Source organism: Sylvia atricapilla, chromosome 7, assembly GCF_009819655.1.
Source record: "Sylvia atricapilla isolate bSylAtr1 chromosome 7, bSylAtr1.pri, whole genome shotgun sequence".
Classification (NCBI taxonomy): Eukaryota; Metazoa; Chordata; class Aves; order Passeriformes; family Sylviidae; genus Sylvia; species Sylvia atricapilla.
In genome coordinates, this window is record NC_089146.1 from 7,952,104 (window position 1) to 7,976,189 (window position 24,086).

General features: G+C 36.5%; 1 protein-coding gene across 4 annotated transcripts in view; it reads left to right on the plus strand.

Annotated features, from left to right (window-relative positions):
* Nucleotides 1–24,086, plus strand: part of GLS (glutaminase) — a 61,739-nt gene that overhangs the window by 21,943 nt on the left and 15,710 nt on the right. For 3 of the 4 annotated variants that reach the window (XM_066322547.1, XM_066322546.1, XM_066322548.1), the window contains 8 exons: nt 44–102; nt 7,613–7,645; nt 7,895–7,953; nt 9,031–9,097; nt 9,645–9,695; nt 12,082–12,258; nt 13,354–13,485; nt 14,931–15,023. In XM_066322547.1, coding sequence (XP_066178644.1) covers nt 44–102; nt 7,613–7,645; nt 7,895–7,953; nt 9,031–9,097; nt 9,645–9,695; nt 12,082–12,258; nt 13,354–13,485; nt 14,931–15,023 — 671 coding nt within the window. Of the gene's footprint in view, nt 1–43; nt 103–7,612; nt 7,646–7,894; nt 7,954–9,030; nt 9,098–9,644; nt 9,696–12,081; nt 12,259–13,353; nt 13,486–14,930; nt 15,024–15,862; nt 19,010–24,086 lie in introns of those variants that run through there. The other variant, XM_066322545.1, reaches the window with a different exon arrangement.

The following is a 24,086-nucleotide window of genomic DNA, read 5'->3' on the forward strand; positions in this document are numbered from 1 at the left end:
CATGTCTTGGAATATATTTTTAATTAAAAACTTTATTTCACAGACAGGCCTCATAACCCTATGGTGAATGCTGGAGCAATTGTGATCACATCTTTAATCAAGGTAAAAAGTTAATTTTTAGTTTCTCTCTGACTATTTTAGTAGAATGTAGGAAAAAATGTCTTGAGCAGATTATAAATTGATTTTTGTCTGCAATACCTGATGGCACTTGACTCACTGGCAGGTAGACAAGCACTGATATTTTGGGGATTGTAACCCTTCCAAACAAATGCAATGTTAGAATACCAGTTTCTAACAAGTATCACTGCTCTGAAAAACACTTTTTCCTTGATGGTATTAGATTTGTTTCCTTCTTTAGCTGCACAACACTTGATACTCTCTTGAGAGTGTTGCCTTCTCTTTGTTAATTGCTGAGGAAGTACACTTCTCAGGAATATACTTTATAGCACTCAGAAGTACATTTCTGAGTGTCTAGTGCTCTTAAAGAGCGTAAAGTTAGAGGAGTACTTCTTGCAGTGCAGAAGAAATGGAAGATACAATAATTTGTACAGGAGCAATGCTGCTATATCTGAATGTCAGTCTTATGTTGAATTTGTGTGTTATTAACATCCTGCACCTCTAAATTATGTTGAGCTTCTATGGTACATGGTTGCTGTTGGGATAGAAGTGTTCTTTCCTAAATAAGTGTGTTTGAAAACAGTTACTTATTTTGCTGAGCACACTAGGTCTGAATAATGACTTTACATCTTTAATCCACCATCTTGAGACTTTTGGAAAGCTGAATTTTATTTTTTTTCTTAAAAAGCTGTATAAATGTCTTAAATTGTTAATGATATAAACTCCATGTAATGTTTTTGCTTGCCAGATACTTGAGCTGTATTTTCTGCTGGTTTTAGTAGCCAGGCGTACTAAAAGTTTTTTTGTTTTTTTTTTCTAAGGGTACCTGCATAGGGTTCTGGGGAGCAGTCAGTCCCCTGGAATTTTTGAGTAGTAAACTTGATATTGTTACTTAAGACATGTAAAAGTCTCCTTTATTACCTGTTGGTTGCATTTCAAAGTCCATTAGATACAGTGTGTTTCCTACCCCCTATTTCTGAAACGTTGATTTTAAAATTACTTAGATCATGATTTTCTGTTATTTTATATTTAAAGAAGGTGTAAGAACTCCTGCTTAAAGACATTTATCTTTGATAGCTGTAGGTGAAAGAAAATGGCCTTAAGTATGACAGGTAAATTTATTCACATTTAATATCTTTTTAAGGTTGACTGAGCATTGAAATTCACTTGGATAAGAGTGAATTTTAAAATCTGACTTAACACATTTGTCTGAAATGTCAAAATGTTAGTCCAACTACAACATGACCTACTGATCATAAAGGCAAAACAAAAGCATGTGCCTCTTGCAAAAGGCACGTAGTTCTTGATAAATGGTGTACTTCTGAATAGATAACCTGGATTTCTTTAATGCATGCAACTGTGGTATTTGTTAGAAGGATGGGGGATTGGTTTTGCTGGGTGGCTTTTTTTTAACTTTTATTTGATTTTTTTCTGTAATGTTCTTATAAAGAGTATTGCATTGCACTAACATTTCTGCATGTGGTAACTGCACGTCTAGTGGACACGTATCTTACTTATCACACCATTGTTTGTTTTCAGTGTGATTAAAATGTAAATTATTTTCTGTACTGCTTTCACTAAGATACCATTTATCATTTGAGTAACTAACCAAGCTAAATATATTCTGGAGAGAATTACACAGAGAGAGGGTCACAGGTACAAAACTACTTAGTAGTTGTATTTTTTGTGAACTAACTGCTTTACAGTCTGCAACGTAACATTAGTCCTGCTAACCAGTGAATTACATAATTCACATTTGAATGTGATCTAATATCAAACTTACCTTTTATCTGAAAAAGGTGGCTTCATTAACTCATGTTTTGCCCTCAATTCTTCTGCACTTACTCTTTTTATTTAAGGTGTTACTTACATGTCTTGAAGACAGCGTTATGGCTCTTAAAGTACAAGGAAATTTAAATTCACCGTGTATTGCAGCTTTATCTAACAATAGCATGTTAATAACTACGGAGAGATTGTTGCTGTATTTTATGGTTAAGAATGCTTTTATCTGCTTTGAGATTCATTATCTCTTTTGGAGAAATGAATCTAAGAACTCTTTCAGTGTTGCCATACGTCATATTAAGTTTAGCAGCTGTTAGTAGATGTGATCTTGCACCCAGCTGTCCTTAGAGCCTGGCACAGATTATGATTGTGGATGAGAGATGACGCTTGGAGTAATCTGTGTCAGAATATGTTAACATGTAATATGTTAACAGTTTAGGGGTAAAAAAGGCTCTTGGCAACTGAGTGCTGTCAGAATTTGGTGATCCCGCCTTGGAACAGAGCAGGGACCTAAACTGTAACGTTACATCGTCTTTGCAATCCATAATAATAAATAATTAGGGGTATGTGCATGTTAAGTTTTGCGTTTGTTTGAGTTACTTAGGCTTGGCTGTATCCTACTCCTGCCATCATAAGTGATTTTCCAACTGCCCTGTGTTTGGGACTACAGTGTATTTACATTTTGGTGCCTTAACCCCTGTCTCTGTTTTAATTGTACTTCCATTACACTCCACAGACTGTTCCAGCTGTTTAAAGCATGTGTCTACAGTAAAAATGCATTAGCAAAAGGACATCCTGCAGGTCACTTCTAAAGAAATAAAACTAAAAAAAACCCCACCACTAGGGACCTTTCCCTTGTTGGTAATGGTACAGCCATTTGCCTGTATTACTAGTTATATAAATGACAAAGTTACAACAATTTTCAAAGAATTTTTATAAAATAAAATTGCAGTGACAATTAAAGGAGTTTGTGGAAATGTGATATGAGATAAAACAGTAATTTTTATCCTGTCTCCAAGGAAATACAGGTGCTTGAAAGAAGGTGATTCAACTTCTGTACAGATTTAGTACAGATTCAGTGAGCTTTCTGTACATTACATTGGCTGGGAAAAGTCTTTACTGCCTGTAGTAGATTTTTACTGCCTGCTTTGATTTGTTAGATTTTCTTAAACCTTAGACTCAATTCTCAGAGCTTGTCAGCTCCAGGAATATCAGTGGTTTTTGTCAGTGGGACTTCCCACTTCCTCATTACTTTTACTTACTGTCACATTAGAAGTGCAGGTGAGAGGAAGTGTTCAGAGAGAAATATGTGGAATAAAGCAAATGGCTGTGAATGGAATCACCAGAGGACAAAGGATTAATCTTAAGTAATTTTTACTGTATGCTTTAACATTTCATCTATAGATAAAAGTTCTCCTTGCCCAACAGCAAGGGTTCAGGCAAATACAGCACCTTTAGATCCTCTAAGTGCTGGCAGCTACATGCAGGACCTTAGACAGTGTAGACTTGAATGCTCACTGAAGGGAAGTGTTCTGTGGTCTTGAATTATGTGGGAAGCATTTAGTCATGTTGGCAATAGCAAAATTCATAGTTGTTGCAAAAAATTTGGTGTACAAGAAAATGAAAATGCTCATCTTGCTGACCCTAAAAAAACCTTAGTCCAATGGAAGCCTCTTTTTTTTTTTTTTTAATAAAACATGGAAGGGGTTGTGATATGTCTAAGAACTTTCTAAATATGCTGATAAATCACAAAATAAATGAGGCTGAGAGTGGTAGAAAAAACCTGTCTAGCTGTGCCAAAGGTCTGTTTGCTCTCAAGATTCAGTTATTAGGAAATCTTTGCAGTTACAGTTCAGTACTTGAGAGGTGGGAAAATGCATGGTTTATTTGACAATCTAGTTACAATAAATAGTAGTGATTTAGCTTAATTGCTCTATGCTGTCACTCGACTTATCCTTCTTACAGACTGATGTGTCAGTGTGCATACAAACCACTTTACAACATGTGCTGGTGTTGTGATCTTCTCTGCCAGATACTTGTCTTTACTTTGGTGACATTGCCTTTCTTCCCAGGTTATTAATTCTGTTGTGATTACTAATTTGGGATAGAACCTACATCCATGTTTTCCTCCAATTTTTATTAAAACTCAAGTATAATGGATGTTATCTGACATAGAATTTGTAGTTGATTCTTTGAAATTACATGTGTTAAGTGGTCACACATGCATAGAAGTGAAGGACACAAAAAAAATCTTACAGATATTTTAAATTTTGATAGTGTTGGTCTTATGCTGTCTGTCACAGTGTACTTTCAAGTATTTCAGAGCTGAAAATGGTACACTAAACTGTGAAGACACCAGTTCTCACAGAACAGGACTATATTAACAAATAAAATATAAAAAGTGTGTAAGTAGAGAAAGCTTAAATAAAGACATTATTGGTTAACTTCATGAAAAATGCAGATGTGTAAAAAAAGTTTTCTTGCACTCTGATATAGAATTATGATTTTTTTGTTTCGGGATATTTTCATCACAGTATAGTGTTAGACTATGAATTTGGCTTTAAATATTTCAGAAATTAATTTTTAAATAATCTTCTATTATTAGAAGATTATAAATATCTCATGATCCAGGTGTTTTTATTAGCTTTGCTTAGATTCAAAATTGAGAAATTGCTTTAGTGAGAGACACGTGGTAAGAGCTTATATGGTGAATCATAGAAACAGTGCTGATCAATGAAAAGTGGCTAATATTAACTACTTTTCTAATAAATTTTGCCAATTTTGTTGTTGCAAGCTCTGGTAAGTATCCATGGGTCTCATTCCTGTGTAGACATGTAGCCTTTGCAACTGTTTATATTTTTTAGTAAAAATACAAGTAATACAGTACAATTACCTTGTTAAAAAAAGAAGGAAGATCACTAAAACCTGACACGGCCAAAAAATTTAAGTTTGTGATTGACAGCCATAGTGTCCATTGGGGTTTTAAGTGTTTACAAAATCATATTGAGCTGTATTCTGCAAGTTTGAATTTTCTGCCTATCAAACGGCTTCAGTCTTAACATTGTGTATTTAATTTTGTATTCATTGAGTAGTGTTTTTTCATATGCATATACACACAAGCATGTGTAGGTGTGTATATGAACATGTTCCTGTAATTGTACGAAGTGTTTGTGGAGTTTAGTGCATGGAGTGTTTTCTTTGATGTTCTAGACAGGTTGAATTGCAACTGAACTTTAAAAAAGGTTTTTAAAAAAATATTGTTACTGTGCCCCCAAGCTCGTAGGTGTATACAGTCAAGCTAAAAATAAGAAGCACTTGTGGAAGAACAGAAGTTGCCTTGTCCCTTTTATTTGTTGAAATTATTATGGAAAATCTGCTCGGTACTCTGAATGTTAGGATTTTATATTTGCGATTGAATTTTAATCATAGAATGTGTGTTGCCACTGTGTCTCTCCAGCTTTTTAGGAGGAGCAGGACGCCTCTGTCAGCTGCTGAAAGAGGGGATCTTATCTGTTGGGGTTTTTAGTCATCATGTGTATGGAAGCAGTTTTTTATTTCAGTAACATGTTGGTAGTAAATCGCTGCTGAAGTCTTGGTCCTGTGATTGCTTAAACAAATAGTTCAGGTGTATGAGCAGTGTGTTTCAGTAACAATGCTTTGGTGTGTGAAATGAAATACCTCTACAAGTGTGTGGAACATCAAGGACTCAAACTCGTCATCTGGCTTAGTATGCAGAAGATTTTCTTCCCTACATAAGAGTTCAGTTGTGAACTTTAAAAAGGAACCTTTTTTATAAAAAGTCAATGTGGAAGAAGTTTGCATTGAGTCTTTTGCCCACCAATTTTATGTGCTGCTGGTAAAGCCATGTTTTTGTTGAAGGGAATATTTTTTTCCACTGGGCAGAACAAAAAAGTGAAGTATTATGTATTTATATTTTTGCAGAAAGCATGATCCCTTTCTCCCTCTTTTCTTTTTCTTTTTTTAACAAGAGAACCTGTTTCAATTTATTATACATGTCTAACCATACAATTATCAATGCAGCATCCCATAACTAATGCTGACCCACTTTCCCAGAAAAAGATGTTCATTGTGCATTTGAAAGGTTAAAAAGGTTTTTGTGGTTTAAATGTTGTTACATATTTTACAGCATTAGGATCTATGGAATATTTTGACAACTGCAACAGTTCAATGAAGTTGGTAATTTCTTCTTTTAATTATTTTTCATTGAACAGATTTGGAGTTAAATTTTTAAGATTTGTGTTCTGGTATATTATACAGGAACATTTTGATTAAATGTATCATGCATTTTTTTATCTGATTGAAAATTAGCTAGAAATTATTGCCTTTAGGAGTAAGGTTATTAGCCTTTAAACATGAGGTAACCACTGGCGCATAATTTTAGAGAACTGTGGTGTTCCTTTCACCAGTGACTCTACGTGTGTGTCTGCACATCCTCTTGTAGATGAGCTGAAGCATGGGCTTCCAAGGTTATCTGCAACACCCTAATCCACATGCAGAGTGGGAAATGAGACTGGCTTTATGCATTTCATTAAGTAAAATGCTGGTTGATATAAAGCTTCTGTTTTTTCCACTTTCTTCCCCATCCCTACACTAAACACAGTGCAAGTAGTGTCTTGAATTGTCTGAGATCTGTTAGAGGCTTGTTATTCTAAATAGAGCGTCTTTAATATTAAAATTTTGTATTACAACATTTTCAGATACATTGTTTCCACTTGTGTATACGATGCCACTGTTTTTTAAGCTTCCTACAAAAATTCGACTTGGCTAATTAAAAAAATTTAAGAACTCCCCCAGTACACCATGTGCTATGTTTCTTACCTCCCACTCCTCTTTGAATCTCTTTCGATAGGAATTTGTGAAAGGTCACCCATCAAAGACCTATAAAAAATTAATGTCTTTAACTGGCAGCTACTAAATTTGAGAATGTTCTTGAATGAGGGAGAAAAAAAATCCTCAAAATAACAACCCTCATCCTCCCTGAAAAACCCAAACCAAGCCCACCCTAAGAATTCAGTTTGACTATCATCCTTATTAAGTCGGATTTAGATTTTCCTGTACATTGTTAACACAATGATATTCCCTATGATGTGAAATACAATTTTTCTAGCTGTTTAAGATTTTTTAATAGGTAGGACATTAATCAGATTTTTCTAAATTAATTGCAGTTATTTGATAGTAAGTGGTGACACTTTATTTTAAGTCTTCAGTCTAAATTCTTAGTATGGGCACTGGCCATGGAAATATTTTAACTTCAGTAGTCTGAACCTCCCTACGCTCAGCTCTGTTGGTAATATTCAAATGCCTTTGCCTTACTAATCTATAAAAAGTTAGTGTTTTTATTGTAATTATCCTGTTTGTAGTTTCTTTTGTATTTTTTTGCTTTAGCTACTTCATTTACTTATGCTAAGCATGTAGAGTTGAATAGAGAGCGCTTAAAATAAAACATACTTTTTCAGTTTAAATTAATCTCCAGCATCCAGGTGTTTAAGATGCATAGGATTATTTAAATGATAATTAAAGATTTATTTATCTAACACTTTAATTTTTTCATTAATATATGAAGTGATTGTAGTACCTTATTCTTAATTAGCCTCATACCTTAGTTATATGCATATAAATCCTAATACTGTTAAGTCAACTAACTTTGTTCCCTTGTTAACAGTTTTTGTAAATTATTTTTTTTTTCTTGCAGCAAGGAGCAAATAATGCAGAAAAATTTGACTACGTAAGTTGATGTTATAACTTCTCTTTTTAAACTAAATTCAGTGGTAAAAGTTTCAAGATGGCAAGGGAATTGAAAGTGAAATTATAATAATACCCTGTGATTTGTCTTTGTAGATGTACTTGGTTGTTCAAACATTTAGTGATTTGTATTGCATTTATAAAATGATGTTGCAAGATTTAGGGTAAGACTGGGTTGAAAGTACATAATTTTTTTACGTATAATAATATTGTTTTCCTCTGTCTCTGACAGGTGATGCAGTTCATGAATAAAATGGCTGGTAATGAGTATGTTGGATTCAGTAATGCTACGTAAGTGTCTTTATTCACTTAATAAGGTTAGGTGGAAAGTATTTCAGCTGATAACTGGTATATTGAGCTTATGGCAAAGTTCAGTTATTTGTATTTCAACTGCAATTTTATCCCCTATATTGGAGGATGTCTTTGACTTACAATTTACAGCTAAAGTTGTGCATGTCTCTGACATCAGTGTGGCTGAATTTCACCTAAAAGTGTTGGTTACCTCTTTGAAAATGTCATTATTCTATCTTAGTGCTCTGTTGGTGCTGTGGCAGTGAGAGCTGTAAGTGCAACTCTTCCCTTCCTGGCATTCATATTAAAAATTAATCTCTGCATGTTGGTGGCTGCATAGCAAATGTTTAGAAAGCATAGTTCATACAACTGGGACTCCTTCTGCTTTTTTATTTTGCATATTTAAATTCTTTTCTCAAACAAACAGTTCCCCTCATAAACTCAGTGTATAGCATTCCAAAAATCTTGTGAGCCTTTTCAGGCAGCACAGGGGAAATCATGAAGATTCCCTTTAGCAGAGTTGCTTCCAGGTTGCCAGCTGCAATGCACATGCAGAGGTGTTTTTCTTGAGCTTTGTTACAGTAAAAGGTGTGTAGCATAGAAGGAACCAGGCAGGTGTTCCTCCTTTAGGTTTCATCCTTACCTTAATCATCACAGTGAGTGTCTGACCTGCTGTGTGATCCTCACATTCCTCTGCTTTGGGCAGGGAATGGCCCTTCACTGTCTCAGTGTTGGATGTTCTATTCCACTCTGGCCTATTTAGAAATGCTCCCAGGATGAAGATTTTACACTCCTTTGCCTCCTCTCCAAGTCAGCTTATGCTGTGTAGGTAACCAGGACAGTGTGTATTTGGATGTCAGTGCTGATTCACTCCAGCTGAGTGAACTGGAATGAGCTGCTGTGGCCACTTCTGTCCCATGAGCAGAATATTTGTGTTCAGAAGTGATGTATCCTTTACATGGAATTCTACTGAATTACATTATGCATCTTGTGTTCAGTGATTTTTTGGTTTTTGGAAAGTTTGACATGTTGCCTTGTCTTTTTTTTTTTTTTTTTTTTTCTTTTTTTCTCTTTTAGGTTCCAGTCTGAAAGAGAGAGTGGAGATAGAAACTTTGCAATTGGTTATTACTTGAAAGAAAAAAAGGTTAATCTCTTTTTTTTCTAAAATGCATTTTGAAGATGATGTGCTGGGCTTTATTCATAGTCTGTGAAGACTTTTAATTGATTTTATGTACAGTATGGCACAAATTAATACTGGATATATCTTACCAATATTATTCAAATGGTGCCATTTAAAGAGTGTGGTATTTATGCCATTCTAATAAAACACTTTTAAATATTTTTCAGTACCGTAGCCATGGTAGCTTGTTTTAGTTGTTGTAAAACATAATCTGTGCTGTAGAGGTGACTTTATAAAACTCCTGGATGCAGTTTTCAGTTTGCTTATTTAAAGATTTTGAAAACTATACTGAAAAATGTTTTAGTACCTAGTTTATTGATATTGCTGCACTGTGTTTTTTTAAATCTGATGTCATTAAGTATTTCTACTTATCATGTTTAAATGTTTATATTAAAATACGTCTAATGTTTACTATGCTGACAAATATATAGTTAATTTATGTCTTTCTAAAAGCAATACTTTAAAAAATAATAATAATTTTACCTAAAGACTCCTTATTTTTCTTCCTTAGTGCTTTCCTGAAGGCACGGATATGGTTGCTATACTAGACTTCTATTTTCAGGTAACTAACTTTAAAATTGAGACTCACTCTAGGCTTAGAATTGCTATTATAAGCAGTAGAAGCTGATTTGTGCCTAGACACGGAGGCTTGAATGACTTGCAGTTAAATGTCAGCTTCTCTTTAACTCTGGAAATGACAGATGTCTGTTTGATGTACCCAGATTTGCTTTTTGTTCAGGTGATCTACTCAGGTGTCTTTGTTGCTAATACAAACCAGCAATAGCCTTTAACTAGAAGTTAGGAGCTTGAAATGTCTTGTATTACTGCAGTGAGTTTGACAAAACACTTCTTTGGGTTGCTGCTTCTTACAGTGCTGTGGAGTAGTTTAACTTCTGTGTAACTGGAGCATGCATGCCGAGCTCTAGGCTCAAGGGGAGTGCTACAAGGGAAGCAATGGGAATAGCTCCTCCTTTTGGTTTAATTTAATGCTTTTGAGTAAGAATCTATATGTATATATGCATTGTCCCCCTCCCCCTTTTTTCCTTTTTCGCTTTGAGCAAGTTATTTACCACTGTCACAAAATGAGAACTTGGCAAGTGTGAGGTATTTCCTCAGTAAGGGTTTCCTAATGTTTAAGTGTTCACAACTCAGACCTGCTGTGTAGAGTTCTCAAGAGGCAGTTCAAGTTGTGTTACTGATTTCACTTCATCTGGGAGAGTTTAAAAAAAAATACAGAGTTGAGTTCTCAAAATCTCTTTTTGACTTGGAGACTTGCTGTTATTTATGCAAATGATAAGCCATTATTTTCAAAATGCAAATTTTATTTGAGTTTTTTGTGTTGGGATGCACCTGCTCTCTTAGATCAGATGAGTGTTCATGAAGTAAGGTATGTGTGATTAGCTGTAGTCGACTTCTTGTTGAGTTAGAAGCTAGGTGCAAGCTAATAGTCTACTTTGAACTTGTTACAGAAGAGAATGTGCGATTTATTTGAATTTACTGTGTAAATGTGCTTTTTAAATGCCTTGTATCCCACTGCCTGATACGTTTTCTATGTGGAAGCTATTAATGACTTAAAAAATGCCTACTTTTTGGATGTATTTTAATTTGGCCTCATTTTTGTGCATTCTGATCTCTGATTCAATGACCATGTGTCATTCTTTCTTTTTTCCCTTGAAAAATCCCCTTTTCACTCCATGCTCAGAAAAAGGGTAGCTCACACACAGGCAGCATTTCTGTTTTCTTGTTAGGGTACAATGCTTACCTTTCCAACACTCAGATTCTACTTAAAAGTCTAGTTATTTCTTTTCCTTGGGTTTTTTGTAATGCTCCTTCCTCCCTTTTGTAACTGGGAACTTTCTGAGCAGGAATAAACGTTTTTGCCTGTTATCTCTGTAAAGTCAGGATGGATTATTCTCAGTTTAGACAAACGAGGTACAAAATGCAGGTGCTTAAACTGAGAACCTAGAAACAATTTTTTTCTTTTTAAATTAGGTGATATTGTGTAATACTTCATATGTTTAAAACACAGTTGCCATTTTAGATGCGTCTCTGACAATCTCTTGATTTGCAACTCCAGTTGATTGGACTAGGATGTATTGAGTTTGGCACCCGGAAAATAAGAATTCCAGGTAGTAACTACTCATGCAAACGTGGCTTAGGTAACTTCATGAAGTATCATGTAATGACTGTTTGGCAAAAAAAAAGAATACGAGCACTAGTTTGTTTACTTTTTAGAGCAGCATTTCAGCTTCAGGTTGAAACCAACTTATCTTTTGGTTTCTGCAGAAATGAGGCAGCATCAGGTGATGGCATCATATCACATTTCCTGATGTGTCACCAAAGTATGTATAGTCTGTACTGAAGCAGGGATCCTGGGAAAAACTGTGGTGTGGTTGTATCATTTCTATATAAGAAATTGAATATGAGAAAGGTGAAATAAGGCTGCATCAGCAGGAAGTGCTGGCATTAAGACTTGCATGTGCTAGAATTTGCAGCTTTAAATTGTACTTCTAATAATGTGTGGGATCTTCTAAGGCTTTAAAATAAAAAGAACCCACCACACAAAACAAGCTCAAATTGAAAAAAAAAACAGTTGTTCTGTGGCTTTGCCATTTAAGCAGATGCAAAATACTGAGATTGTTTTACAGACCTCTTCCTCTCAAAGGAACATAAGGGGGGTGGGGGGAGGAATCAAGCAGAGACACTAACCTATAAAAATACTGTCCCCGGCTTTTAAGAGGGCTTCCAAACACTGTCACTGGGATCTTTATAGTAGAAAGATTCAGACTGTATTAATTGATGCTACTAGTGTCATCTGTAACAAATGTCATGCTACAGGTGATTTTGAGATGTTATTTTAATATTTCAATATTTTGTCGATCCTGCTGTAGTTGGCCTTACTGTGCTGGAAGTACCAGTGCTTATAATCTCTATTTCTTTTCCATAAGCTTTGCTCAATAGAAGTAACATGTGAGTCAGCAAGTGTGATGGCAGCAACTCTGGCTAATGGTGGCTTTTGCCCAATCACTGGTGAGAGAGTCCTGAGCCCCGAAGCAGTCCGGAATACCTTGAGTTTGATGCATTCCTGTGGCATGTATGACTTCTCAGGGCAGTTTGCCTTCCATGTAAGTACTTCACAGGTATTAATTACAGCTGACCAGGAAGGTTATAATCTATGCTATTATTTTCCATGTTCCAGGGGTTGCTTCTCGGTTTTTGAGGCAGAGGAGAAGGGTGTTACATGAATTGTTTAGACATTTAGCACACTGTAAGGGAAAAAATCTCACCTAGGATTGATGGTGCTACTAGTGTCATGTGCCTTATAGCACTCTGGCTTCACATCTGGGAATCATTTTCATATTAAAACATAAATACTGTTCCTTAGGAAAGGCTGTTCATGAGAGAAACAGGAGCTCAAAACGTGGCTGAAGAAATCTGCTGAGTGGGAGTTAAGGAGAGCAGAAAGCCTTTGCAGATAGTTGTTTTTTCTTCAGTAACTCAGGCTCAGAAGTTGTCCTCAGATGTGTGAAAATGGCTGTATTACACAGCACATGTACTGTCCTCCTGTTTTCTAGCAGCGTGTTCCTTACATGTGTATAATTCGAGGTGGACTGCATCTTATATATGCTTTTAGCTTTTTTTTTTTTTAAGTGTTTTTATTTTTTCCTTACTGCGTACATGTAAAATTAATTATGGTGCACTGTGTGACATAAAAGCTGCTGCTTGGAGAGCCACCACAATATGTGACATGTTAGTTCCTACTGGAAAAAGTAATGTTTTGTTCAGATTATAAATAAGTAGGTTATTGTACAGTTTCATAGACACTTTCCAATTTTCTTGTGATTTTGGTTTTTACCTTTTCCAGTCAAGATTTTGACAGCTCCATTCTATCACCTTGTTGCAGCTGTTCGTGAGACATACACTCATGTGCTGCTGCTTAGTCATCGTTACTTTTTTCCTAATAGATTTAAATTATCTTCTTTCACAGTATTACCGACTCACTGCATTCCTGAGAGCAAATAGTTTTATGATTGTGAACCTTGGATTGTCACAAACTGCATCAGGTTATTGTTTATCTAAAAAGAGATAAGTAATAATGCTTTCCCAGCTTCAGGTGCCTTCCAGATACTACACAGTAATCTTCAGGAAAATGCTGATGCATTGTGTTGCAATAGTGAGGAACAGTTGCAGATGCCAGTAATTCTCTGATTATTCTGCAGGTTGGTCTTCCTGCAAAATCTGGAGTTGCTGGTGGGATTCTTCTGGTTGTTCCTAATGTCATGGGCTTGATGTGCTGGTCACCTCCTTTGGACAAGATGGGCAACAGTGTTAAAGGAATTCACTTTTGTCATGTAAGCAGCATTACCCTTGGGGTTTTTTTGGTTGTTGGAGTTTGGTCGTGGGTGTTTTTTTTTTTTTTTTGCTTTTGCAGCTGATGTTTACAGAGCTTCAGTTGGCATAGCTGAGATCTAAGTGAATTAAACAGTGATTTGTGATTGCTCCCTACATAGCAAGTTCTGATCATCTGATTCAAGGGTGAATGTCTAAGAATAGATGTTTGCTTTTTAGTAGTAAGTAGTGCTTGAATTCAGTGAGCATTAAAAATATGATGCCAGAAACACTGAAGAAATCTGTTGTGGAAAAGCTTTGCAAAGGAACACTTCATGGGGTAATGAAAGTGTTGGACTTCAGTATATTGTATTAAAAACTGTAGAGCTCTATTTATAGACATTTTCCCTCTCTTGTCCTAAAACACTGGAAATGCAACTCTTATTTCATTGCAATAAAATAAAAAGACTAATGAAATGCTGCCATATCTGATGCATTTTTAAACTGATTTTTGTAAAACATCTGGCATAAAAGATGTCTTCATAGATGATAGCCAGATGTTGGGCAAACTTCCTAGCTTCATGTTGTGCCAGTGAAAGAGCTATGGATAGTCTGCTGATAGGAGCATTAGAAACAGGAGAGATTTTGGGGAGGACTTTGTAGTGATTAATTAAGGTGTTTTGTGGAAGAGGAGAATGTAAAAAATATCTTCATTTTTTCTTCCTAAAACTGCCTTGTAATGATGACTGCTTAATTATAAATGGGAGGTTGAGCAGCAGTTAAAACTTTTCATGCTTTTATTTATCTAACATTTACACAGCTTCAAATTAAGATATTATTAATTCTAGTTTAAGTACTTTAAAGTTTCATTTGAAATAGTTGTGCTAACTTAACTCTAAATCCTAGGATAGAGAGATCGATGAAAGATTTAATACATGAATTCTGCATTACAACAACACCTGAAAACTGGTACATGATTGTGACATAAAAGTAACATGAATGTAACATTCACTTTTAAAAATAGAACAGCATTGCCAAGTTTTGTAATTACAGCCTCTCATGTTGTAATTCAAACTGACTGAGAATCCATTATGTCACTCATTTCCTTGTTTCATTCTTTTGACTGAAGTTTGATGTACTGGACCTAGCCTACAGTGTTTTTTCTCTTCCTGAAGTGTTCCATACAACTGGAGTAGTAATTTATTAAAATAGATATTTTGCAAATGGCTACTTGTTTTGTTCTCCTGTAAGAAGGAGTTTAAAAGTATTATTAGGACTTTATCCTATAGATGTGTTATGTTCAAAGTGCCTTATGGACATGTGTATTGATTTATTAAATAAACTTTTCTTCTTACTGGTTTAAGTTACTAGGATATGATGCAGAATGTAAGTGGTAGTATCATTATTAACTTAGATGCATTTGGCTATCCTATGCAGATAATAACATATGTTCTCTACATACTTGCAGGATCTGGTTTCTTTGTGCAATTTCCATAACTACGATAATTTGAGACACTTTGCAAAAAAGCTTGATCCTCGCAGGGAAGGTGGTGATCAGCGGGTAAGTTACTCTCTGTGTTCAGTGAGTATTGCTCGTAGACTTCAGAGGAAATATGGAAAGTTCTTCTCTAAATGCCAAACTGCTCAATGACATGTATTGCATCAAAGCTTTCAGATAATCTAGTTAGCGTACATTATTAGTGGACACGCACCTGGGTGGACCACACTATCACAGGGTTTTGTGTGGGAGAATTTATTACTAGATTTGTAACTCCATTTCATGCAGTTCATCTCCCCTGCTAGGTTAGGTAGATGGTGTCTGATGGAATTTACAGAGTTTTACTGTACTGGTTGCCTTTATTAAAGACTTGACCGGCTGGTGGGCTCAGCCTTTCTGTCCTGTGCTGCAGTGCACGAGATCTGTGTTTAGCTGTACTTTCACGAGGATATCTCTGACACCGCATGACCTGCTGAGAGTTGCACAGGCAGTGAATTGAGGCATGAATAGTGCTGCAGACAAGAGCCTGCTACTTAGGGAGCAGCATAAGCAGTGTCTGGGAATGATCTCAATCCACTCCAGCTACATTTACAAAAGACACACGTGTGAGGGTGTTGAGATAAGGAAAACTTCTTTGTTTTCCATACCATTAATGTTTTGACTAAGGCATGAAAATTCCAATAGGTGAAGATACAGTAAAATGATTTTTAAATTGCTTTTATTTGCATGTGTACATCTAAGAAATACCCAGTTTTGCATCAGATTTTTTTAGAAGTGAAAAAGAGAAACAGTTTATGTGAAGAGCTGAAAAACTTGAGTCTGTTAGCAGTGACTGCAAGTATGGATATTTTTTTTTTCCTTCAAGTACACTAATAAATAATGTATGTTGCTTGAACAACTAGCATTCCTTTGGACCAATGGACTATGAGAATCTCCAGCAAGAACTTGCTTTAAAAGAAACAGTATGGAAAAAAGTGTCACCTGAATCAAACGAGGACATCTCCAGAACCGTAGTGTATAGAATGGAAGGTCGGGGAGAGCAGAACTAAACGAATGGGTTCTAGTTTCATTAAATTCTTCATTTTAAAAACCCTCAAGCATCTCTAGATTTAACTTTGATTTGAATATTGTTTACCTGGTGTTTCATTTATATATACGTTTTGTGTAAATTCTGTATGCTATACCAAAAAGATTGTCAAAGTTCAAGGGTATGCGGGGAAAAAGCATGTGCAAACAAACCCAAAGGTGTAAACTGACTTTTGTAGTTATTTAGAACACATTTAGTTTAAAAAAAAAGTAAAGGTAAATCTTAGTGTGTTCAAAGATATACCACGAAAGTGGTGTGTATCTGTTTATTTTTGTTTATATCTGAGAATTTTAAGTATATTAATTTTGAGGCTGAGCAAGAACTTGTGTCCACTGAGCAGGGTCAGCATGTAAAGATAGAATATTAATTAAAATATAAAATAGTGTTCAGCAAAATACAGCAAATTCCTACATTTCTAAATAATTGTATATTAAGTGGAGATAGGTTCTGAGTCATATCATTACCATGTCAGAGTTATTTTAATGTGAGCTTTCAAATTTGAACAGAAACGGACCCTTTGCGTATGCTGTGCTAGTGAAGATTATTTTTTCTTTTAATCAAACCATTAATAATTATTAATGCTAATGATGTAATAAAGAGAGCAAGAATGCCTGGGCAGGAGTGGGAGAAGTGGGGAGGAGGAAAAAAAACCTGTCTTGTTTGCAAGTTAACTAATCCAGCAGAGAGATTTCTGACCCAACTGTTTGGAGTGTCTCTCTTGCTGCTTTTGCTGCCAGCTGGTAGTTATGACTCAGAAGTCTGCCTTACTAATAGTGCTGTGCTCCACCCTGGAAAGGAATGTAAGCAATCTGGGGTTTAGAGTGGGAACCAACTGAGCAGTGAGCAGGGAAATATGTTCACAGGGAAGCAGATAGGTAGATCTCACTAGAACTGTTTACAGTTAACTTATTTTTCAAGTGTTAAAATATGCCTATGTTTGGATATGAAGATCAGAGGTTTCACTTACTTACACATGAGCAAATTCTTAAGTTATCATTAAGTGCTATTTTTTTGAAATATATTTTGAGTTTGCAGCTCTGTCAGCTTGCTGAGAAGGAGGATTTGCATTTTTCTGCTGGCAGCTGTATCTCTTAAGCTGCATAATTTGATAATTTGAGTACCTTGAGTAAGGTGTAGCTAGCTCCAAATGATGTATTTAAACTTCAGATAGGTGCAGCAGGCAGTTCCAGACAGAGGTCAAAGACTTGCTAAATTCTTAACACTTGCAGGAAATAGATTCTTAATAATGCTAAAAATCTTAGAAAAGCATTCTCTATAAAGTTTTCTCTAAATTTGCAAATAATCTGATACATCCCATCCCTACAGATGGGTTGTACATATCCCACAGAGTCATGGTTTATCAAACCGGGTAAACTTGTCCAAGCAATGATAAATGGTATTAGGTGGTTGAGCATTTTAAGAGACAGTGACAAACAATTCTGTAGTAACACCTTCAAATTCGCCTCTTCTCCCTGCTCCCTTCCCCAGTCCCTCTCCCTTTTTTGTTCATCTAAACCTCCAAGATGTTGACATGTGAGTTTTGCCTAATGGCAGAGTAAGTTTTTTCCTGCCCCCTTTTTAACCCATCTGGATGTTCATGAGTTTAGGAAGATGCATAAAACAGAGCTGAGAAAGCAAGCTGCTCTTAATTATGCTGTTTAGGTATTGTTAGTTTTGCATAAACTTTTGAAAAAGCTCTGACTAAACCCTGAATAATCTTAATTTAGCAGAGTATTATAAAAGGATGTGCTTCCTGTCTTTGAAGCCTAGGATGAAAATATTTAAGCAAAACAATACAGAACATCAATTTTCACTGCATTTGATGCCCTACTGGGATGAAGAGGTAAATCTGTGGTTTCAGATGTCAGTAATAAGTGTTAGTCATGAATTGCTGAATAATAACTATTTTATAATCTTATCTCTGATGATAAGATTAGGTTTGTTAGTGCTTATCCTCAAAATAAAGGCAAAGTCTTGAATTATAAAAATGCCTTGCCTCTTTGAGGATTTTCAGTAAAATAGTAGCTACAGAGACATAACAAGTATTCAGATGCTGCAGAGCTACTTTACCTGAAATACCCTCAGTTGCAAGAGGGAACATAATGTGTCTGTGCTGCTAATGGAAAGTATTTACGGTGATGACATGTTGCTGGATGACTTGCTGATTTAATTAAAAATGGAAAAGGCATGGTGCAGGATTTGCTTGATCTGCTTCTACCCACCTTGATTTTTAGTACTGTTTGAAGCCACTTCTAAAGATGTGGTTGAAGATGGACTATTTTCCCACATGCAAAACTTGTGGTAGAGTCAGGTCCTGCACGGGAAATACAAAAATAGGAAAACTACTAGGTCTTTATTATGCATAATAAGAATATTTAGGGTACAGCTTAAACAATCTTTAAAAAAAAATATATATATTACAATTCTGTAATATATGCTTCTGAAGCCTGCCTCAGAATTGAAGGCAGCTTCTAGCTAGCAAGGGTCGGGAGGAGACTCCTCTGCACCGACAGTTGTGTAACTTGCCCACACTTGTAGTTTCCTGCCCTGGGTGTGCAGGTGGCTCCTGTTGGTGGCAGGGCACCCGGGAGGGCTGAGGCCAGGGCTGGGTGTGTCACCCACCACGGGCAGCTGGGACAGGCCGGGGCCGCAGCGGGTTAGTCGTTCCGTGTGTGAAGTCTGCAACGGTTTTAGTGTTCACCTGTGCTACAGTAATAGCAATTCTTGATATTCAAGCATTTTAGCTGTTTGTTTGTTTTTCTTTGTCAGCATCATTAACATTTCATTAGAAATGTAAATGCTTTTTAAAGATTTATTTTAGCATTTGTGTTGTACCTTTTTGGCTCAGTTGTTAAGTTACCTGTCTCGTTTTCCATTTTTCATTTGCATTGTATGTTATTTATGTATCTTGATTTCCAGCATGCTTATTTTTGTATTGTTTAATAAATTTATTTTAAGCTGATTTTTTTATTGTATTTTTTTTTCTCTCAATAGAGAACAGATTTGTTCAAACACATTTTTTCGATTGAAGTTGAGATAGTGAGCGCTCTGTTCTAAAAAAGATTCTGGAAAAGTAGGTGGAATAAGCAGATTTAATTAAAGCAGTCATTGGAAACTTTCCTAAGAATTTGTAAACATTTTATACAATAATCTGATTATTTTTTGCTTTGAACTGTTGTCTTAGAAAGTTGAAAGCAAAAATCAAAGTAGCAAAACTTTGTCGCCGTGACTTTTTTAATAAAGAAGTCCTGGTGCAGTAGAATTTTAACTTCACTGTGTATTTGTCTAGTTTTGAGGAGACTGATTCAGTCACATGGAAAATGTATGGTTAATGGTGCCAGTGCCAGTGTAGTAACTGCTGATCCTGAGCACTATGAATGGAAAAATACAGCTTTGAAATAAATCACGTGTAGCAGGGGAGGTGGTCCAAATCCCCCATTGTTTTGGTAGAGATGGTGGGGCCTGCCTATGTAGACTGAGGATGGTCAGAATCGTTAATTTAGCTTTTCTGTAGACTGGTTTATAAGCTGAAGTTATGTGTTCTATTGTGATAAAATTAGCTGTATGTTCATTATCCTTAAAAACATGGCATATCAAAAGAGTTTCTTCTCCAAAAGTCATAAAGATGATGGAAGGAAAAAGAGTAGTAGGTACAGAGGAAAGAGCCACAGGTGATTTACTGCAGAATTATTTTGGCTCTTTTATTTTGGTTTTCAGCATATATTTGTGTCAGAAGACCAGTGGGTGGGTAGATGAATAAAAGAGCAATGGATTCAGAGGAGGGTGGGTCGGAGGGGGGGATGGATTATGTTGGCTTTTTATTGTTCATGTATCTCTTGGTCTTGATACATACATGTCATTGATGCACAGTAATTTGTGAACAAGAATTAATTGTGAGCATAATTTTATGTATGATGTTTTAGTATCCTAAACATTTTAGGCTTGTACTGGTTTTTCTTTTTTTTTATTTAAAAATTTTCTGTAGTTTTTTGGAAGGTTCAGAATCAGTTATTGCAGGAAACAATAATAAACTTGTTTCAGCAGAGTTCTTATTAGAACGACTTAAATATACACCTAATAATTTGCCTTCAGTGGAGAGTCTCATTGAGGATTTGAGTTCACATATTTCTGTAGTGATTGAAGGGTTGGCAAAAGGCTTTAAATTGGGTAGAAATCTTAAAGCTTTTTTTATTTCTTTTTAAATCATGCTGGCATCTTGTCTGTTCCACATTTGTCTAGTCTGGAAAGTGCATGACTAACTAATATATGTAAAGACATGGTTGAGTCATGCACGGCCCCATTTTCTTTCAGGCATTCATGTCCTAGTATGTTGAATAATTTAAACAGTGTAAATTATTAAACTACCTCCCTTGAATCAAGCGTGGTTTCTGAGCTGCTGTTTGCTCCTTCTAGAGAATATTGTGTGCAAAATAAAAATGCCCTCTTTTCTTTTGGTTTTCATGCGAGTGGGAGGTAATTTTATTACTGGCATCTAATCTTGCTTTATGCAGACTTTTGGTATCACTTGGACATTGAGCATTTAAATGTTTTTGCAAGACCTGAGTGGGTGCACTCTGCACATGGTTCAGCCACTCCTGAAAATGCCACGCGTGTTTTATTCTGTGCAGAGCAGGGGTATGTAATGGTCTCATCTAAGGCTGCAGCTTAGCTGAATAAAGCCTAGAACTGAGTTGAGTGGCAGAAGTCTGGTGGGGGGCAAGTTTGTTGGGTGTTTTCTTTGATATTTTTGTTTTCTACCAGTTTAATTTGAACAGGACTAAATTGAGGCAATAAAGCTGGTACGGGTGCTCAACCGAGGACAAGGCAGGTGGATGTTTGGAGAATAAAGGACACTGACGCCTCAGCACTAAGGCTGATGAGGAAATGGGGTTGAAGGAAGGACAAGGGGAAAAGGAAGTAATTCTAGAATGTCTTCTTATCCTCAAAAATGTTCCAGCCGACCACACTGTGATGTATTTTATGTGCTGAGCAGGCACGTGAGGCAGCGTTATCTGCTGTAAGGTGCTGCTTCCTGTTCTAGCTGCTGCTCTGCTCTGATTGACTCAGCTGGCACATAGCTGTGCCTTCATGTGGTTTTAAAAAACTCACGTGCACACTGTGAATTGGAAATTGATCTTCATATTGAATGTTTTCTTAAATCAGGTCAGATTTACTTAGCTGGGTGCAGTCATTGGCACCGATCTGTAAGAGGTGCAGGGGCATTAGTGACTGTAAGCAACCTGAGAAGGAAACCACAAGGTCACAGAAGCTGGGAGGGATCTCTGGAGATCTTACAGTCCAGCCTCCCGCTCAAAGAACCTCTATCCGGTGTCAATTGGATTGTGTTGCACAAGGGCTTTGCCAGTCAAGTGTTCTAAACCTCCAGTGATGAGGTTTTGTCATGTGGCTGGGTAAGTTATCCCACGGCTTTAAGGCATTGATTGAAGAATTTTTTCCTAACCTACAATTGGAATTTTCCCTTTCTGTAGCTTGTGATGGTGATTTCTGTGTTTTCAATGAACATGATTTATGACCTACCATCATGCTCTGATCTGTTGGCTTTTAGGGGGAGTCCTAGAAGTGGTATAAGTAAAAAATGGCTTTTGGTCAGCAGTTAACTAGTATTTTCACTTCCTGCTGTATTTTTCCCACTGGATTCTAAGTATTTTTTCATTATGTTATTGAAAATGAAGTGATTTAGGGATTTGAAAAGGCCATATTCCCTTTATTTTTCTGTTGAAGCCCAACAGGCTAAATGCAAATGTGGAAGTGTGTTATTTGCTGAGGGATGGCATGTTACTGTTAGGACCCCTTGTGATCAGAGCACTTGTCAAAACAATGAACTGAGAACACAAGTGGAGTGATAGGAAGAGATAATGTTGCTCGTTTCCTGTTGATGTCATTCACTAGCCCAGCTTTTTCCTTGAGGCAGGCAACTTTATTGTTTGTTCAGGAATTACTCATGCAATAATTGGGGTTTTTTTGGACTCATAGACCTGCTTATGCTTATATGAGTAGCTTTTACTTTCTGAATGGCAAGTACATTTCACACTTCTTTTAAAGGACCTCTCTCTTGAAATTCTCCAGCCTGTAATTATTGGAAGTCAAATAATTAAAATGTAATCTTGATCTGAGAATAAACTCTTTCGATTAAACATGTTTTAAAAAAATCCCGACTCATGCCATTGCAGAGCAGGACTAATAATCACGATTGAGAACATAAAGAAGCAGGCTAAAACAGCTGAGTATGTTTTATCCCATATACCAAGGCTGCTAGGGAATAATATGACTGTTTGTAATGTTTAAAGATAAAAGCAGGGAGGTAAAATACTTATTTAAGCGAATAAATATTTCCAATACAAGGAAAACAGATATGGAAGACATAGCCTAAAATAAGACTTATAGAAACTTGATCCTAGTATTTAGAAAGAACCTTCACAACAGGAGTAGAGTGCAAGCATCTGGTAAGATTTCCCTATTCTGCTTTCAGCCTGTAGAGTGGAGTCAGTCTGTTGGTAGTGCAGGTGCCCTACATCCTTTTAGAGCAAAGTTCTTTCTTTTGGCTCTAATTCCGGTTCCAACTCCTGTATTTTAAGACCAAACTGTCATTCACAAATTGTGAAGTGCTCACAGGCTGGGAAGTGGGAGCATTGCCTCACTCTACTCCGTTGTGTGGGTATCAGTGGTGTCAGTAGGTCCTTGAAAAGGCAGACATCCTTTTGTCCTGTCTGCTTAACACAGCTCTTGTCACTAAAGCACCCATCAGCATTCCACTTGATTCATGTGACTGTCGTTGATCCCAGTCCTTTGGTCCCAAATCTTGCACTGTTAGTGATGTCTGTATCCTTTGCTTCAAAGGCTCTCGTTTTTTCTTCCTGCATCCAGGATCAATGGCTTAGCATTCATTCCCCTTTTTAAGGTTTTTCTGTATATTCCCTATGCTCTTTGTTGCAGAACTGTTAGCAGGGGTTTAGTCTTTGAAAAGGCTGAAAAGGAGCTGCCAAAGTAGGTATAACATTTCAGTAGTGATGGTCTACTGCAAGAATTATTTTATAATTTTTGAACTTCGAGCCAGCATTATCTGCTGACAGATTGTTTCATTGCTGATAAGAAATGCTGAAAAGGTTTGAAAGTGGAGCAATTTAAACTCTTTCCGAGGGTAATTTTCTTACAAAACTTGGATGCTTTGGACATGGCGGCATCACTGAGGTATTTCCATCCAAACTGCTGATGGCAGATGCATGCCACCTAGACATGAAAATTTCCCTGGTCTTCGTCTGAAAGGGTGGAAGTCTTCATGCTTTAAACCTTTCACTTGATCTAGTAAACTTCCTGTTGAAGGGATTAATTGACCTGCCATTCCTTTATCATACTGTTCATGGCCAACAGTGTGGCAGTAACACCTTTGGTTATCCAGGACAGGAGCCAGGCCAGGTTTTTCTATGACTCCCTCTTGTTAATTGACAGTTCTGTGGAACTGCCTGATTCACTGCTATTCACTACTGCTTTCTAATTTGGTTTTCTTATTAGGCATTCAAGAACTTTTCTTGTTGGCACAATTTATGAATTTATGGATGTCCATGAAAGATCTTTTGAAAAAAAGTGGAACCAGCCAACTTTAGCTCTTAATTCTAGTGAAGGATGATTAAATTCTCACTTGATATTTTGAAGGTCTTTTCAATGATGTGCTTAATTCTGTTTCTGTAAAGCAAAAAGTGTGTTAATTCATTGGTACCAGAATGAATTGGAAACAGCAGGTGGAAGCAAGCATAGCCATGCTCACTGTAATCTAGTGAAGGCAGCTGTGGGACTCAGTTTTCTCTCTTCTTCCCAATAGTTGTACTTTCTGAAATCAACATCATCATCCCCAAAATATTGGGATGGGATGGGTGTACCCATACCAATGTGGGTACTAAGTAAAGGATAAGATGTAACAATAGATTGTTAGTGAGTAGCTCTTGAGATCAGATCCTCTTCTGCAGGCTCATGTGTTTGTCCAGGCACACACAGTGCCCTGAAGGGACAGGGAGGCTCTCCAG